General features: G+C 54.6%; 1 protein-coding gene across 1 annotated transcript in view; it reads left to right on the top strand.

Annotated features, from left to right (window-relative positions):
• The window catches only part of CACNA2D4 (calcium voltage-gated channel auxiliary subunit alpha2delta 4), an 84,398-nt gene that overhangs the window by 38,681 nt on the left and 28,763 nt on the right, over positions 1-16,954 (top strand). Inside the window, exons 23-26 of the mRNA XM_059934929.1 lie at positions 900-993; positions 8,956-9,051; positions 10,961-11,088; positions 14,316-14,396. Of these exons, the coding sequence (XP_059790912.1) occupies positions 900-993; positions 8,956-9,051; positions 10,961-11,088; positions 14,316-14,396 (399 nt within the window). The remainder of the gene's footprint in view (positions 1-899; positions 994-8,955; positions 9,052-10,960; positions 11,089-14,315; positions 14,397-16,954) is intronic.

The raw sequence follows: 16,954 nt of genomic DNA on the forward strand, positions 1-16,954 counted from the left end.
ATTCCACCCGCAAGTCTGCGCCGGGCCTGGGGGGGCAGAGGGGCAGTGAAGCTACCAATGACCCACAGGCCAGGCCCTCGTGCCCACGGGGCCTGCGCTCTAGGGGAGAAGACCGGGAACCGGGAAGCGGCACGTGTGTCGATGCAGGGCTGTAAGGCCGTGAGTAGGTGCCACAGGGGGAGAGGGGGCTGCTCTAACCGTGGTCGGGGGCCCCTGGTCGGGAGGCGTCACTGCAGCTGAGGACAGAAAGGAGCCACCGAGTGGATCTCCTCGGGGGTCAGGACAACGTTGCGCTGTGGAGGTGAGGGCTGCCTGTCTCTGTGCAAGTGTAAATGCCCAGACTGCACGCTTTCGGTCGGGTGTGTGCTGTGTGGGTTTCACCGCCGTGAACGTAAAGAATCGTGTTAGAGAGGCGGAGGGAAAAGAAAGGGCCGTCCTCGCAAGCAGGGGGCGGGATCATCCGGACCAGGGTGTGCGCAGGCCCCAGGCAGGTTTAGGCGCTCGGGGAGGCGTGGCCACGACGGAGCCCAATGGCGAGGGGGGGGGAGGGGAGGGGGGGGGAGGGGAGGGGGGGGAGGGGAGGGGAGGGGGAGGGGGGAGGGGAGGGGGGGGAGGGGGGGGGAGGGGAGGGGAGGGGGAGGGGGAGGGGAGGGGGGAGGGGACGGCGGCTGGCGGGTGGGCCTCCTGATTTCATGGAGCTCAGGAGCTGGAAAGGCCTGGCAGTCCCTTGGTTCTGCCCGCACGGTGGAGGCTGAGGACGCGGCCTCCTGGCCCCCTGAGCCGACCTCCTCCAGCTCGAAGCACGTCTCGTGCCTGAAGTTCAGGGCCCCTGGGTGGGGGTGAGCTGAGCTCCCGACCAGGGGGGGGAGTAAGAGGGTGGTCTCCGTATTTTGCCCCAGGCGACGAGGAACTGTTGCAGGAGCTGCTGTTTGACGCGGTGGTGACGGCCCCCATGGAGGCACACTGGACCGCACTGTCCCTCAACACCTCCGAGTACGTGCGGGTGGGGCTGCGGGTCCCGCCCCTGGGGTCCCTGGGCTGAGGCAGGGCCTCCCGCTGTGTCCTTTGTCCTGAGAGGAGGATGGGAAGGTGTGGGAGTGACGGCCCCGGGACTTCAGGGACTTGGCAAAGCTTCTACGAGGGCCCTGCTGCTGCCGCCTCCCCTCCCATTAGCCAAAGAGCCCAGAGGGAGCGGCTCAAGCCGACTGGGGCCTCGTTTCCAGCAGGGGAGGTCAGGGCCCCGTGCAGTACAAACGTGAGTCCTAGCCCCGTGGGTTTCCTCTCTCCCTCTGCTCTCCTTCACCTGGGGCTCTGGTGCTTAGCAGGAAGGTAGAAAGAAGAGATGAATGGACGTGAGTGTGTGAGCGCGTGTGTGCATGTGAGTGCCAGGAGGGTGTAAGGTACTAATGAGGGGAAGGACGCAGGGGCCACACCTGTTCCTGAACAGTGAGAGTCAACTTCGACATCAGGACGACGTCAGACCTCTCCTAGTGCTGTCCTCGTGAAAACACTGACAGAATCTTATAGGAACAAACACCTGTTTAAAAAGCAAGATGCAGAACAGTGCCTGGTGGTATGCTACCATTTCTGTTAAAGGGGGAAAAACGCAATATAGGGGAGTGTGTAAGTATAAAATATCTATGGAAGGCTATATAGGAAACAGTTCTCACTGGTTGCTTCTGGTTAGAAGAATGGGTAACTGAAACAGGGATGGAGGGACACTTTTCACTATATAACTTTTTGATACCAATTTGAGCCATGTGACTGTATTATCTATTCAAAATTAAATAAAACTAAAGAATGAAGAAGAATACAGAGGGCCAGGCACTGTTCCAAGTACTTAGTGTACATTAAGCCTTTTGATCCTCACAACAACCCTACAATATAGGTCCTATCATTATCCCCACTTTACAGATGAGGAAACCAAGGCAGAAGAGATAAGTAACTTGCCCAAGGTCATCTGCCTCATAAGTGGCCGAGCTGGAGTCAAAACCAGGTAGCCTGCTTCCAGGGTCCAGACTCTTGGCCCCTGTACTGTCCTGCCTTCTACAGTGGGGGCTGGCTCACTAGGTTTGGAGAGAAGACACAATCTTTATCTTTCCAAGTTCAGAAATTAGCTGAGTTTTTAATGTTGGGAAACATTGAGAACACATATTCTTGACCAGGGAAAGAATATTTCAGGAAAGATGACCTGGGGTCATCAAAACAGCATGGTACTGGCAGAAAAACAGAGACATAGATCAATGGAACAGAATTGAGAGCAGAGAAATAAACCCACACATATGTGGACAACTGCTGTTTGACAAAGGAGCAAAGAATATACACTGGAGAAAGGATAGTCTCTTTAACAAATGGTGTCAGGAAAACTGGACAGCCATATGCAAAAAAAAAAAAAAGAAAGAAAGAAAAGAAACTAGACCACTGTCTCACACCATACACAAAAATCAGCCTAAATGGATTAAAGACTTTAATGTAAGACCTGAAATCATAAAACTCCTAGAAGAAAACATAGGCAGTATGAAGTTCATTTGGAAGAACAGGCAAGAATAGCCAGGAATCCCTTGTGGCGCAGTGGTTGAGAATCTGCCTGCCAATGCAGGGGACACAGGTTCGAGCCCTGGTCTGGGAAGATCCCACATGCCGCGGAGCAACTGGGCCCGTGAGCCACAATTACTGAGCCTGCGCGTCTGGAGCCTGTGCTCCGCAACAAGAGAGGCCGCGATAGTGAGAGGCCCGCGCACCGTGATGAAGAGTGGCCCCCGCTCGCCGCAACTAGAGAAAGCCCTCGCACAGAAACGAAGACCCAGCACAGCCAAAATTAATAAAATAAATAAATTTAAAAAAAAAAAAAGAATAGCCAGGAAAACGCTGAAAAAGAAAGGCAACGAAGGAAGGCTGGTCCCACAAGACAGTAAAACGTTGCAGAACCTCTGCAATTTATAAAGTGTGGTTTTGACACAGGAATAGACAGGCAGACCAAGGGAATGGAAAAGAAAATCCACAAATTTATCTAAATGCATGTGGAAATTTAGTGTATGACAAGGGCATCGTGTCAGACCAGAGAGGGAAAGATGGACTACGTAATACTAACCGGTTTGAGAGCCATCTGCAGAGCAATAACGCTGTATTCTTTCCTCACACCGTATACCTGGATAAAGTCCAAATGACTCAGAGATTTAAATGTAGAAAATGAAACCACAGAAGCGCTAGAAGAAAACATGAGCCAGTTGCTCTACAATCTAGGAGTGGGGAAAGTTTTCCCAACGATGGCTCAGAATTCAGAAGCAATAAGGGAATGACTGATAAATTTAACAACATAAAATGTTTATTTGGCAAAAAAAAACCACAAACAAACATGAGCAAGGTGAAAAGAGAAATGACAAACTGGAAAAATGTTGGCAACTTAAAAAAACAAAGAAAAAGTGACTGTCCCTGTATTATATATTCGTGATAGATAACTTCAACAATAGAGAAGTGAAAGACCAACCACCAACCACTTACGGGGAAAATGACCAAGAGACAGTTCGGAGACTTCATGCAGCTAGTCCTCAGTTGTATGAAAAAGTGCTCAATCCAGCTCATAATAAAAGGATTGCAAATTGAAGGTGGACTGAGGTTGTACTTGTCATTTAGACTGACAACCATTTATGTTTGTTGACGGGCATTGTTATGAGACTGTGGGGAATCAGACACTCTTGTGTGCTGTTGGTGGGAATGCAAAATGTTTCAAAGCCTGTGGAGGGGAATCTGACAGTATCTACCAAAGTGACATACGCATTTACACTCTGGCCAACGATCCTGCTCCTGGGAATGAATCCCAAAGACATACACGTGAGCTATTCATTACAGCACTGTTTGTAACGGTAAAAGATTGGAAATAACCTAAATGTCCATCAGTAGGAGCCTAGTTAAATAAACCCTGGTGGATCCACCTAATGGAATACTATGTAGCCTTGAAAATTGAGAACTATATATATTGCCATGGAAGGTCTCAGCAATGGAGAAAATTGTGTATAATAATACCCTGCTGTTTATCTAAAAGAGAAAATGCAAATATATCTTCATTGTTACTTACACCGTATATAAACATATATATGTATGTACATATATATCTACATATTTTAATGGAAAAATCACCAAGCAAACAAAAAAGGTTACTTGTAGGAAGAGTGAAGGAACAGAGGGATGGAGACAGAAACAGACTTCTGAATATGGCTTATTTTGCATATTTGACTTTGGAACCATGTAAATGCTTTATATCATTATAAAACTAAATTTTAAGAAATAAGCTCTAAAAATCTGAAAGCAAATGAAACAAATAAACCTGGCTGTGTATCAAGCTCGTGCAATAACCACACATCGGGGACTTCTTTCAAGGGACTTGGAAACACAGAACTGTAAACACTAAACAAATAAAATCTTAAAAACTGTGTTCAATAACCACATTTCTAGAAACTATATTTATTGGCACTGTTATTCTCAAACTACATGGATAGACAGATCACATAGTATTGTTAATGTCATTAGGAACAAGATTTTCAACAAACGAGAAAAGAGGTGCAAATTTTTTAAATCAAAGAAGTTTAGATGGGACCCTAAATATGAGTTGGAAATATCAATAACTCATGTATTTTCCCTGAAAGAAACAAAGAGGGGATCCTCGTCCACTGAAAGGACCAACCTCAGTGAGCACCCCAGACCCAGCTTGTGGACTTCCAATGTCCAATTTAAGAAGTTCTCACTAGAATGAGTCAGTGATCCTTGGAGAAGTGTCTGATTCCAGGTCAGGGGCAGGGGGTGGACAGAATGAGCTGGGGCACCTTGTCACCCCAGGAGCAAGTCACCAAAGACTAAGGAGGTTTTGCCAACAGGACGTCAGAGCCACACTGAAGGGGCTCTCACCGGCCAGACGAGGGGCAGTCAGAGCAGGACCACTGGTAACAACTGCAGTGGGTGAGCGCACATTAAACGTGCTAAAATCCTGTGTGCAAAGTAATACTGAAGGAACAATCTTCTTGGTCATCTTTGGAAGATGTTAGGAAACCAGTTCATACTTGTACAAACTGGTGAAGAAACAGAGACACAATTCTTTATCCTGCCTCTTCTTACAAATTATGCCTCAGGATAAACAGATATTGAGGAGAAGTTTTTCTTTAGTCAAGTATAAATAGAATAAAGAAGAAACCAAGGGGACTCCCCTGGTGGCACAGTGGTTAAGAATCCGCCTGCCAATGTAGGGGACACAGGTTCGAGCCCTGGTCCGGGAAGATCCCACATGCCGTGGAGCAGCTAAGCCCGTGCACCACAACTACTGAGCCTGTGCTCTAGAGCCTGCAAGCCACAACTACTGAGACCGCAAGCCACAACTACTGAGCCCACGTGCCACAACTACTGAAGCCCATGTTTCTAGAGCCCGTGCTCCGCAACAAGAGAAGCCACCGCAATGAGAAGCCTGCGCACCGCAATGAAGAGTAGACCCCACTTGCCGCAACTAAAGAAAGCCCGCGCGCAGCAACAAAGACCCAACGCAGCCAAAAATAAAAATAAATAAATAAATAAAATTTACAAAATAATCTAGTGGAGGGTCTGGGGGTGCTGTAGATGACAGAGGATTGGCAAGGATGTTAATTGTTGAAGCCGAGTTGTGGGTGCAGGGTTCTCATTAGCTAGTCTCTCTACTTTTGAACAGAGAATTGCATAGGGAAGCTTGTCAGAGATGCACAGGGGCATAGGTCCCACCCCCAGAGACTCTGGTCTCTACACCACCAGAGGGGGGCAGCCCCGTCCACACCCCACACCCTTTCCTCAGTGATTTTCCAGACTGTGGACCAGGCGTTCCAATCCAGCTCCAGGTACTGTCAGTTGACAGTGCACTGTGCAGCCTCCAACACAGAGTCGTTAGGCGACCCCAGCAGCCACAACATCTGAGCCTCGAGGAAGAAATACTTCCCCTTGGCAACACTTTGGATATTGCCTACCTTATACACTCACTAAAAAACACCGATCTAGACACTGAGAGAAATCGGGTAATAGCCTGCAATGAATTGGGCTGGGGCAAGAATATGAAAAAAGTTAGAAGTGATGAAATAAAAGCCATATATAATAAGCCCACAGCTACTGGTGAAATGGTGAAAAGTTGAAAGTTTTTTCTCTAAGATCAGGAAGAAGACAAGGATGCCCACTTTCACCACTTCTATTCAACCTAATAGTGGAAGTCCTAGCCATAGCAGTCAGGCAAGAGAAAGAAATAAAAGACATCCAAATTAGAAAGGAAGAAGCAAAACGAACTCTATTTGCAGATGACATGATACTATAAATAGAAAACCCTAAGGACTCCACACAAAAAAACTGTTAGAACTAATAAACAAATTCAGTAAAATTGCAAGATACAATTTCAATTTCAATATACAAAAATCAGTTGTGTTTCTGTACACTAATAACATTATCAGAAAGAGAAATTAAGAAAACAATCCCATTTACAATCGCATCAAAATAATAAAATAATTAGGGATAAATTTAACCAAGTTGAAAGATTTATACACTGGAAACTATAAGACATTGATAAAAGAAATTGAATGTCCATGGATTGAAGTAATTAATATTGTTAAGATAGTCATACTACCCAAAGCCATCTACAGATTCAATGCAACCTCTATCAAAATTCCAATGGCATTTTTTCATAGAAATAGAAAAACCAATCCTAAAATTTGTATGGAACCACAAAAGACCCTGAATAGCCAAAACAATCTTGAGAAAAAGAACAAAGCTGTAGGTGTCATGTGCCTTGATTTCAAATTATATTGCAAAGCTACAGTAATCAAAACAGTATGTTATTGGAAAAACAAAAACATAGATCAATGGAACAGAATAGTCAGAAATAAACCCAGGCAGATATGGTCAATTAATTACAGCAAAGGAATCAAGAGTATACAATGAGGAAAGGATAGTTTATGCAATAAATGGTGTTGGGGAAACTGGACAGCCACATGCAAAAGGATGTGTTTGCAAATCATATATCTGACAGGGGGTTAATATCCACTATATATAAAAGAACTCACACAACTCATTAGCAACAAAACAATCTGATTTTTTTTTAAGGGCAGAGGAACTGAATAGACATTTTTCCAAAGAAGATCTACAAATGGCCAATAGGGACATGAAAAGGTGCTAAACATCACTAATCATCAAAGAAATGCAAGTCAAAACCACAGTGAGGAACCTCCCTGGTGGCGCAGTGGTTAAGAATCTGCTTGCCAATGCAGGGGACATGGGTTCGAGCCCTGGTCCGGGAAGATCCCACATGCCATGGAGCAACTAAGCCTGTGTACCACAACTACTGAACCTGCACTCTAGAGCCCGTGAGCCACAACTACTGAGCCCGCGTGCTGCAACTACTGAAGCCCACGTGCCTAGAGCCCATGCTCCGCAACAAGAGAAGCCACGGCAAGGAAAAGCCCATGCACCGCAACAAAGAGTAGCCCCTGCTCGCCACAACTAGAGAAGGCCTGTGTGCAGCAACGAAGACCCAACACAGCCAAAAATAAATAAAAAACAAAAACAAAAACCACCGTGAGATGTCACCTTATACCTGTTGGAATGACTATTATCAAAAAGACAAGCAATGACAAGTGTTGGCGAGGATGTGGAGAAAGGGGAACACTTGTGCACTGCTGGTGGGAACATAAACTGATTTTGACACTATGGAAAACAGTATGGAGGTTCCTCAAAAAATTAAAAATAGAACTATCACAGGACCCAGCAATCCCACTTCTGGGTGTTTATCCAAAGAAAACAAAAGCAGACTATTGAAGAGATATCTGTACCCTCCTGTTCACTGCAGCCTTAGTCACAGTAGCCAAGGCATGGAACAACCCAAGTGTCCACTGATGGATGAACGGATAAAGAAGGTGTGGTGTGTATATTCAATGGAATATTACTCAGCCTTTAAAGAGAAGAAAATCCTGCCATTTGCAACAACATGGATGAACCTAGAGGGCATTATGTTAAGTGAAATAAGTCAGACAGAAAAAGATGAATACTGTGTGGTATCACTTATATGTGGGATCTAAAAAAAAAGTGTAACTCATAGAAACATGAAGTAGAAAAATGGTTTCTGGGGCTGGTGGTGGGATACATGGGGAGAGGGTGGTGAAGGGCACGGACTTCCAACTGTTAAATGAGTAAGGCCTGAGGGTGGTGATTCTAGTTGGAACACTAGATTGTGTAACTGAGATTAGCTAAGGGAGTAGAACTTAAATGTTCACATGCACGCGCTGTGTGCACACACGTGTACCCGCAATGGAGGGAATCCTCTCACAATGTGTACCTATATCAAATCACCATAATGTACGCTTCAACTATCTTAAAGTTTTATGTCCGTTATACCTCAGTAAGGTTGAAATTTCAAAAAAGGTGACTGTCCCGGGTGGGTCATGGTCCTCACGGGGCCGCTCGGGGACGTGAGAAGGATCAGCACCCTCCAGCCCGCGGGCTCTCCCAAGGCTTGTTGGCAAAGGCGTGAGGTCTGCCCAGACGCCTCTCGGTGGATGTGGACAGTCTGCTCCTTCCCCATCTCAGGAATAAGGCAAACATTTGAAAAGGGCTTTACATGGCAAGGTACTAAGTGTGTGCTGGTCACAAGGAGTTACTTTCCTTAGGTCCCGGGACAAAATCTCTCTTCCTGGGTTCCTTCTGTCTTCCAGAGCTAACTCCCCGCAAAGCTGCGTGCACGCAGAGGGGCAGAGGCCCAGGGGACCCACGAACGAGGGCAGGTGCAGCCCAGGGATGCTCACAGCGGACAGCCAGCGTGCGGCATCCCCCCGAGAGACCAACCCACCTGCCCCCACCCACCCCAGTCGGAGGGCCCGGCGCTGGGAGAGGCCTGCAGGTCCTCCCGGTGCCCCCATCCCTCCTCCCCGGGCCCGCGGTGACGACTTCTGCTCTGTCTGCCCGCAGTGAGTCCGAGCATGTGGTGGACATGGCCTTCCTGGGCACCCGGGCCGGCCTCCTCAGAAGCAGCCTGTTCGTGGGCTCCGAGAAGGTCTCTGACAAGTGAGTCCTGCCGGAGGCCAGGGAGCGGGGTCCCTGGGGTGCCCCTGTGGTTTGCGGGCAGACCTGTGCTGGACTCCAAGAGTACGGGGGGAGGAAGGGTTCGGGTTTACAGACTGGGACAGCCGGAGAAGCACCCCTTCCAGCCAGGCTTGGTCCCATCCTGGGCTCGTCCCCATTCACTCCCAAGAGGGGAACCAGATGCGGTCTTCCCGCCGGGACAGATCTCTGAGCGATGGGCTGAATCTTCCGGCCGCGCCCGTCCTTTGTCGACAACTTTCCCCTCCCCCAAGCCCGAAATTCTCAGATGCAGGTGATTCTGCCCCCCACCCTGGAGACAGTTCTGGACGTCACAGCTGGGGGAGGGCAGGGGGTTGCTACTGGCATCCCGTGGGTAGAGGCCAGGGATGCCGCTGCACAGCCCACAGTGCACCGGACGCCCCCCAGCGGTGCTGAGGCTGAGAAGCCCCGCTCCCAGCAAAGCCACCCGGGGCCAGCCCACCAGGGTGTCCCACCCGGCACTGCAGCAAAGGGGGTGCCCGGGGGAGCATGCTGTGGGTAGGGGAGCGAAGCCACCTGCCACTCTGCAGACCACGAGACTCAAGTAGGTGGGCCCGCCGGGCACCTGGGGGGAACAGCCAAGAGGTCTCCTGCGCAGACCTGACCGCAGTGTCCTCGCCTCCCGCCCACCCAGGGCCCCAAGAGGGCGCCATCCGGGGGGGTCTTCCTCACGGACTCCAGGACAGACCCGCCATTTCCAGGAAGCAGAGGCTTCTAGGAAGAGGCATTAAGTGGCCCTCCCCCTCCCCACTCCCTCCCTGAGAGGTGGAAACCCAGGAAGCATCCTGCCTGGCCAGCCCTTCCTCCGCCGGTTAGAGACACGACAGGTGACCCAGGCGGACCAGATCCCGTGGGAGAACTGCAGACTCACCCGAAGGCCTCGAGCCACCTGGGAACTTTCCTCCCCAAGCTCACCACCCTCATCCCCTTAAACTTCCTCCCCCAGTAGGAAAAACGCACATCCACGTCTTCCTGTGGCCCAGGCTGGACCGGGGACCACACCGGGCAGTGTGAGGGGAGGGTCTCGGATACCCCTGCACCCTCTCCAAAAGGCTTCCGAGAACGGAGGAGGGAAGTCGGTAGAGACAGACCCTCCTGAGTCAGGAACCAGCCCCACGAACGGCCGCGCGTGCGCTGCACACCTCCAGGGGGCTCCCCTTGCCTGGCCCCTGGCGTCGGTGCAGCCCGGGACAATGCAGACAGGCAGGTGGGCTTCTGAGAGCCCTGAGCCAAGCACGCGCAGAATCAAACCTCAGTTGTCCACCTGCAGGTTATCCACAGTCACTCTTTTAATCCCTACCAGATTCTCCCTGCTTCCCTCCCAGTCTGCTCTGGGCCAACACTCCCTTCTGTCGGCGGGCTGAGGCCAGCAGTGCAAAACCATAATTAGCAAGGTAGAGCTGCCCCGCAAAAGAAGACTCTACTGCCTGTGGCAGTAGCTGTTGCAGTAACCATTTGGGGGAATTTATGACCCTCTATGACTATACAGTTCCCTCCTGCAGACGTGCTAATCAGCTTGACAAAGAGAAATTAGGCTGTACCCCGAAGAAATAAAGCCCGCAGGCAAGGAGCGTACAGAGAGGTGGAAAGGCTCTTTCATCACACAGGCCCTCCACTCTTCCTACGATGTGCCCTCAGACGCAGCAGCATTCGATTCTGGAAAAGGCAGGAACTGCTGGGGTGCACCCTCTGGGGCAACTCCCATTCAGGGGCGAATCTTTTCTTCTGCAACCCCACCAAGGCAGAGGGGAGTCGCTCCCCTGGCCCAGCCGAGTTGACCCCGTAGGGACGAGGAGATAGGGAAGACCGTGCTCCCGGATCTGGGGCAGGCGCCAGAGCCTTCTCCTTGCAGGAGGTTCCTGACGCCGGCGGACGAGACCAGCACGTTCTCCCTGGACCGCTTCCCTCTGTGGTACCGCCAGGCCGCCGAGCAGCCTCCGGGCAGCATGGTCTTCAACCTCTACTCGGCAGAGGGACCAGGTAACCCACACCCCAAGCTCCAGGGCGGGGGGGCCAGGGCAGCCCTCCTTCCGCCGCGCTTGGGGTGGGAAACCGCAACGAGATACAGGACCGAACGTCCAGACCTCGGCGTCCGCTCACCCCGCTGGCCTCCACCTGCGCCCTGGGTGGATCATTTCGTTCCCTGGCCGGCAATCAACGATGCAGTTTAAAAGTTCAGCCGTAACAAAGGAAAGGGGTTTGACCCGAAAGTCAGGAAGAGCTGGATTCTAGCCCAAGTTCCGCATAGGAGGACATTGGGACAGTTGGTCTCTGGAGAGTCTTGTATTTCCAAACATCTGAGTGTTTCTGAGAGTTGCTCAAACCACGAAAGGAACAGACTTTACTCCGTGGGGGGCTGCCGTGCTGTCTGGAACAGACTATATCCCAGGAGTATGGCTGAGCCCTGGCCTGCTCCCCCGCAGCTCCCGGTAATAGCGGGGCGCCTCCCGGCCGCCAGGCCGCTGGGGGCTGCAGGGCGTGAGGTGATGGCTGATGGGGCCCCAGGCACCCAGCCAGCACAGGCCTGCTAGTCCCAGGGCCAGGGGGGCTCCACAGCCCTGGAGCCCCCAACTCCCAGCCCGGCCCCCACGCTGAGAAATAACCCGAACAGGAAACGGTAAGTGGCCTTAACAGAGCGCCGAGAAAGCCGCACAACGTTTAGGACACAAAGGACCTTGGAGCTGCAAAGCCTCACCCTCTCAATTCGCACTTGAAGTGACCACGGCCCAGAGAGGGTCCCAGAGTCACGTCTGGGGGTCCTGACCTCAGCACCGTGGGGTGAGGGGGCCTGCAGGTATCCTCGTCGTCCTGGCCAAGCGAGCCAAGGTTGGCGGTGAGGGGGGGAGACGTGGGGAAGAGGGCGGCCGGGAGCCGACTTGGGATGAAGCCGTGTCCTCCCTCCAGGCCGCCCGTCCAATAGCCTCCTGCCACCACCGCCACCAAAACCACCCTCAAGCCGCCCGACGGGAACCTCCCCGAGCTGAGCTGCCGGCTGGCGAGGCCCAGGCCCCGGGGCCCCGCCCGCGGCTGCAGGCAGCACCTGCCCTCCGGGTGCCCTTCCTCCGCATCCTCCGCCCGGCGTGTCGCTGACCTGCTTTACAGAACGCTTCTCCACGTGCCGCTCATCCGGTGTGCGCGCCCTCTTCTTACACAGGGAGAGTCCGGGGTTCAGAGAGTGCTGTGGCTCGCCCGGACCCCTCAGCGGGGGGACACCGGGGGTCTCTCCGCACTTCACTGTGTGTAAGGTGCTGCGACCCCACGGCGCGCCCGCGAGGGGCCCCTTCCCGCACCGGAACCGGCGCCAGAGGCAGCTTCCCCTTCCGGCGCCACCCGGAACAGGAGGGCCCACGGGGTCCCGGGGGGTTCTGGGGTGAGGCCCTGCCCTCCGCCACGGTGACAGGCGCCGTCCTGCCACAGTGTCGCCGGGATGGGCCTGCGGGCTGCCGGGGGCCCTCTGGGGCGGGGGCAGGAGGGTGGTGGGCGGGAGCAGAGAGGAGATGAGGAGGGGCGGCCGGCGGCCGGGCGGGGGGGACCCTGCACGCTCCCATCCTCCCCCAAAGGGAGAAACCGACAGTTTTAATGGGGGGGGTTCCCCTGAGGAGGTGGAGGGGCGGCTGCAGGGTGAGGGGAGGGCCCCGCCTGCCCAGGCTGACTGCAGCCCTCCGCCTGGGCCCGGTGGGCGAGCTCTGCCCACGCGGAGCTGCCTTTTGCAGTCGGTGCTGAGAAACCTGCCAGCACAGAGCAGAGTCTCGGCGCAGCCCCGGCGGCTCAGGCCTGGTGCCCCTGCACCCACAGCCCTGCTTCCTGGGCCAGCCCCTGGGCCTGCCCCCCTACCGCCTGGTAGCCGGCTCATTCACCCGGGTGCCCGTGACGCAGGCCCTGAGCTCCCTGATGTCCCCAGAGACCGCGTCGTTAGCGCCCCACACCTTCGCTTGGGCGTTTCCTCCGAGCCCGCTGAGCACACACAACGGGTCTGTCCTGAAAGCAGCTTGCGGCCGGGAACGGTGCGGGGGGTCACCCCATCAGGATCCTCCAGACGTTTCTAGAAGCAAGGTGGGGAAGCCAGCTTCTGCGGCTGTCGTGGTCTCTTGTGTCTTCGTCATGGCCAATTCCCAGAGCCAAGGACGACCTTACATCGTGTCAGTTCCTAGAATCAGAGTAATTTCTGATTTCTGTGAGATACTTGGTTCCAGCGAGGTGGGATGGGTAATCCTGGCAAAACAGCAGATATGAGAAACCGGTGGTGAATTTAAGTTTCACTACGACTGACACTGTAAGAGTCTCACGACCTGTTGGTTTCAAGCAACGTTTGATGTAAAGACATTCTAACAAGCGAGCACGTGGTAGAACTGTGCCCCTTTCTCAGGGTTTTTAGTGACGCACTTGATCCGTAGACAAGAGTGCCTTTTCCAGGGCTGTAAAATCCAGAAGCCGCGGGCATGCACTCGTCCGCGCCCCTCAGAGCCAGAAAGCTCTGTGCTTGATGCAGAGCTGAAGCTGTCACCTGAATTCTGTGCCTGGCGGCCTGGCTCTCCTAAGAGGTGGGGAGGTACCTCCAGGCAGGTCCCGGAGCCTGGCTGTGTCCCGGACGTGCAGCGTCCAGCCGGGCAGTGGCATGCAGGCCACCAGGATTCACGGGGCACCTCGGACGTGTCAGATGCCAGCCAGCCTTCTGTGCCCATCTCAGCCCTGGCGTCTGGCTTCCCGAAGGGGCTGTCATTGTTACCTTGACTCATGTAACTGATGAAGAACAACACAGGGTCAGCCAGCACTGTGTCTGGGAGCACAGCCCGTCCCCTGCTCGAAAGGGCCTCTTGATGCCACGCGAGTCTCCTGGGTGGGGCCCCACAGGGTCCCCGAGCTCCAGTGGGGCAGCTGCATGCAGACAGCTTTGCGGCCCTGAGACAGAGCAGGCCCGCAGCGTCAGGGACCCGATGGTGTGGCGCTGTCCAGGCGGCCAGGGGCCACCACACACTGACCTGGCAGCTTCGGAGCTGCATGGAGCGGTGGGCGGCAGCCGGCACATCGGAGGCAAGTACGAGGCGCTCCGCAAAGACTCGCGGTGGTGGCAGCAGGCAGCCTCCCGGGCAGCCCCTCGCTCACTCAGGGAACGTCCTAGCCTGCTGTTTAGTGGGCTTCCCAGCCCACCCCACCACCCCGGCTCCTCCTCAGGCGCGGAGAAAGTGACTGGACAATTTTTCCCCCAGAAAATGCAGGCAAGCCGATGGTGGTGACCGTGAGCACAGCTGTAGCCGTGACCATGGACAACAAGACAGCCATCGCTGCAGGTAGGAGCTGCCCCTGGGCCGTGAGGCCGGGCAGTTGTGAGCCCGAGTCGAGAACGAGGCACAAGTGATGGAGGCGGCCCTGCGCGTGGTTTGCGGGGCCACGGTCTGTATGTTTTCCCAGATGAAATGTGGGGCTGAGGGGAGGCGGAGTCTTCCTGAGCCATTTTGTTTATACAGCTGTGAGGCCTTAGATCTAACAGAATTCATGCAGTAAACTGAAGCCCAGAGAGGTTGAGAGATCTGCTCAAGGTCACACAGGACAGAGACTGCCCAGACCTCCTTCCCACCCTCTTCATGTCGCTTCCGCCTCCACTGCCCACTGAGGGGAGGAGTGGGCTTGTGACTCAGACGCTAAAGTCCGAGCCCGTATGTGAGTCCAGTGTTCCCGTGCACGTTCTCATCCAGCCCTGGGGTGACCTGGTTTGGCTCCATTTTACAGATGAGGAAACTGAGGCCCAGAAATGTTATTTGCCCAAAGTCCCACAGCTAATAGTCAATGAAGCTAGAATTTAAGCTCAGATCGCCTCTCTTGAAGGCCCAGGATCACGACCCTTTGTTGCAATTGGCCACAGAAGCCATGAGAATACCCGGGGAGCCTCACGAGCTGCCCCGGCTTTGTAGCTTTTTGGAGCCTAGAAGGGCCTTGGCACCCCTGCCCACTCGTCTGAGAGCCCTGAGGATCCTGCCCTCGGTCTCCGCGTCTCAGACTCCACCATGTTCTGAGAAGCTGTGATTTCCTCACAGCTCTCAGCCATCCTGGGCACTGGGGTCAGGCGCCTGCATTGTGGGGGACCCCGCAGCTGCCAGGGGCAGGCGAGCGAGCCCCTCGTGTCTTCTCCCCCAGGCTGAGTGCCGGGCAAAGGGCAGGGCGGAGCGGCCCGGCAGGCAGGCTGCCCCTTTGTCCGCCCGCCCCAGCAAGGGCACGGCCGTCCACGCTGCGATGCAGGAGGAAGGGAAGGGCTTGGTCTGGTTGCTCGGAGCCTCGTTTGGAAACACGTGTGTCACGGGTCCTGAGGCTGCGCCGCCGGGCACTTTGGGGGGACCCGTGCCTTCCCAGCCGCCTTTCTGTCCTTCGCCTGGCCTGCTAAGCCCAGACCCTAAAGACTGTCCCGTAGCCCCCGCTCCCTCCATGACGTGGCCTTCTCAGCTCCCGCACACCCGAAAGCCCAGCAAATAGAAGGCACGCGGGGTCAGCCTGCTGGCTGCGCTCCCCTGCACTCTCCGAGTATTTGGCATCATTTTTAACTCAGCGCTGCATTAGAGCCAGGAGGGGTTGCCATGGAAACCGTGTCCGGGTGCCTCTGGTTTAACTCACTGCAGACAATCGCTCTGACGCTCGGGGGGGGCACGGATGGGATAGGACAGGGATGAGGCACTGGAGACCTTTACGCTTCAATTATTTTTTTTCAGTCTCCTTTTGTAACTTCCTCCTCCTAGCCTGTGGCTCCGCCTCCCTGACCCTGGACCGGCTAGCCTGCGTGTGCTGTGCTGGCAGTTCCTTTCCTCGTGTGTTCTGTGACGGACGGGCTGCACGTTCGATGTTTGTGCCCTGGGCTGGGGAGGAGGAGGAAGGGCAGCTAGGGGGACAGCCAAGGGCCAGGCAGATGAATGAGGCGGCGTCGTTTAACCTCTAAGCAGGTATTTCTCAACGGTTCACGCAACATTTCTAGGACTCTACTGCTTAGATCAGGACCCACTTTCAAGTCTCTGTGCCCTCCAGGCCCCGCTTGGGAAACATCGCCAAGTGCCATGGTGGTACCACAACCTGCAAGTGTGTTTCCCCAGCCCAGCGGCCTCTGTGCAGAGGGCCTGCTGTCTGGAGCTGCCTGACGGCTCCTCTCCTCGGAGTTCCGCCTGCGTGCGCACGGCCCAGCCTTCAGACCGCGGGGCGCGCTCAGGACAGTGCATCTGCGCTCTGCCCCCATGGGGCCTGGTCTCCCAGCTCCGCTGTACCAGTCAGGGCCGCAGGAGGGCACCTCTCCCCAGTTACCCCCACCCAGGAAGGGGTCCAGCCGAACTCCTGGAACAGGGACCTGCTGGTTCCCGCCTCCCGGGGATTAGCTCCTGGCTCGCTGGGGTGTCACCTAAGGGAGGGCTCCTGGCTAGAAGAGAATCCCATCTTGGTCTGAAGACTGTGACCCGTGTAGCCCAGGCCCGGCCAGTCAGGCGAGGTGGGGCACGCGGGCCTCAGGTGGGCGAACAGCCCGAGGCCTTGCCGTCCGCTCACTCCTCCCCCGCCCCCGCCCCAGCCCTCCGGTCCATAATTCTGATGCTGCACCTGCTGAGCCCTGAGGAGGGGTCGTCTGTACGTCAGCCTCAAAAGCACAGGACGTTAAACGGGGCTCGTCCTGCAAACCCAGCGACACCCCTCCAAGGCTGGTGAAACCTAGTCCCCTAAACTGCTCTCGGGGAGCCGCCCCTCCCGTCAGGCAGCAGGGTCCCCAGGGCCAAGGCGCGCCTCCTACCCCGTGGCCGTCTGCCCTTGACCGCAGGGCAGCCTCGCTCGGAGCGGGGCTGGGAGCAGGCCCGGGGCTCCGCGCTCGCCCGCTGCCCTCCCG

This window comes from Balaenoptera ricei, chromosome 10 (genome assembly GCF_028023285.1).
Source record: "Balaenoptera ricei isolate mBalRic1 chromosome 10, mBalRic1.hap2, whole genome shotgun sequence".
Classification (NCBI taxonomy): domain Eukaryota; kingdom Metazoa; phylum Chordata; class Mammalia; order Artiodactyla; family Balaenopteridae; genus Balaenoptera; species Balaenoptera ricei.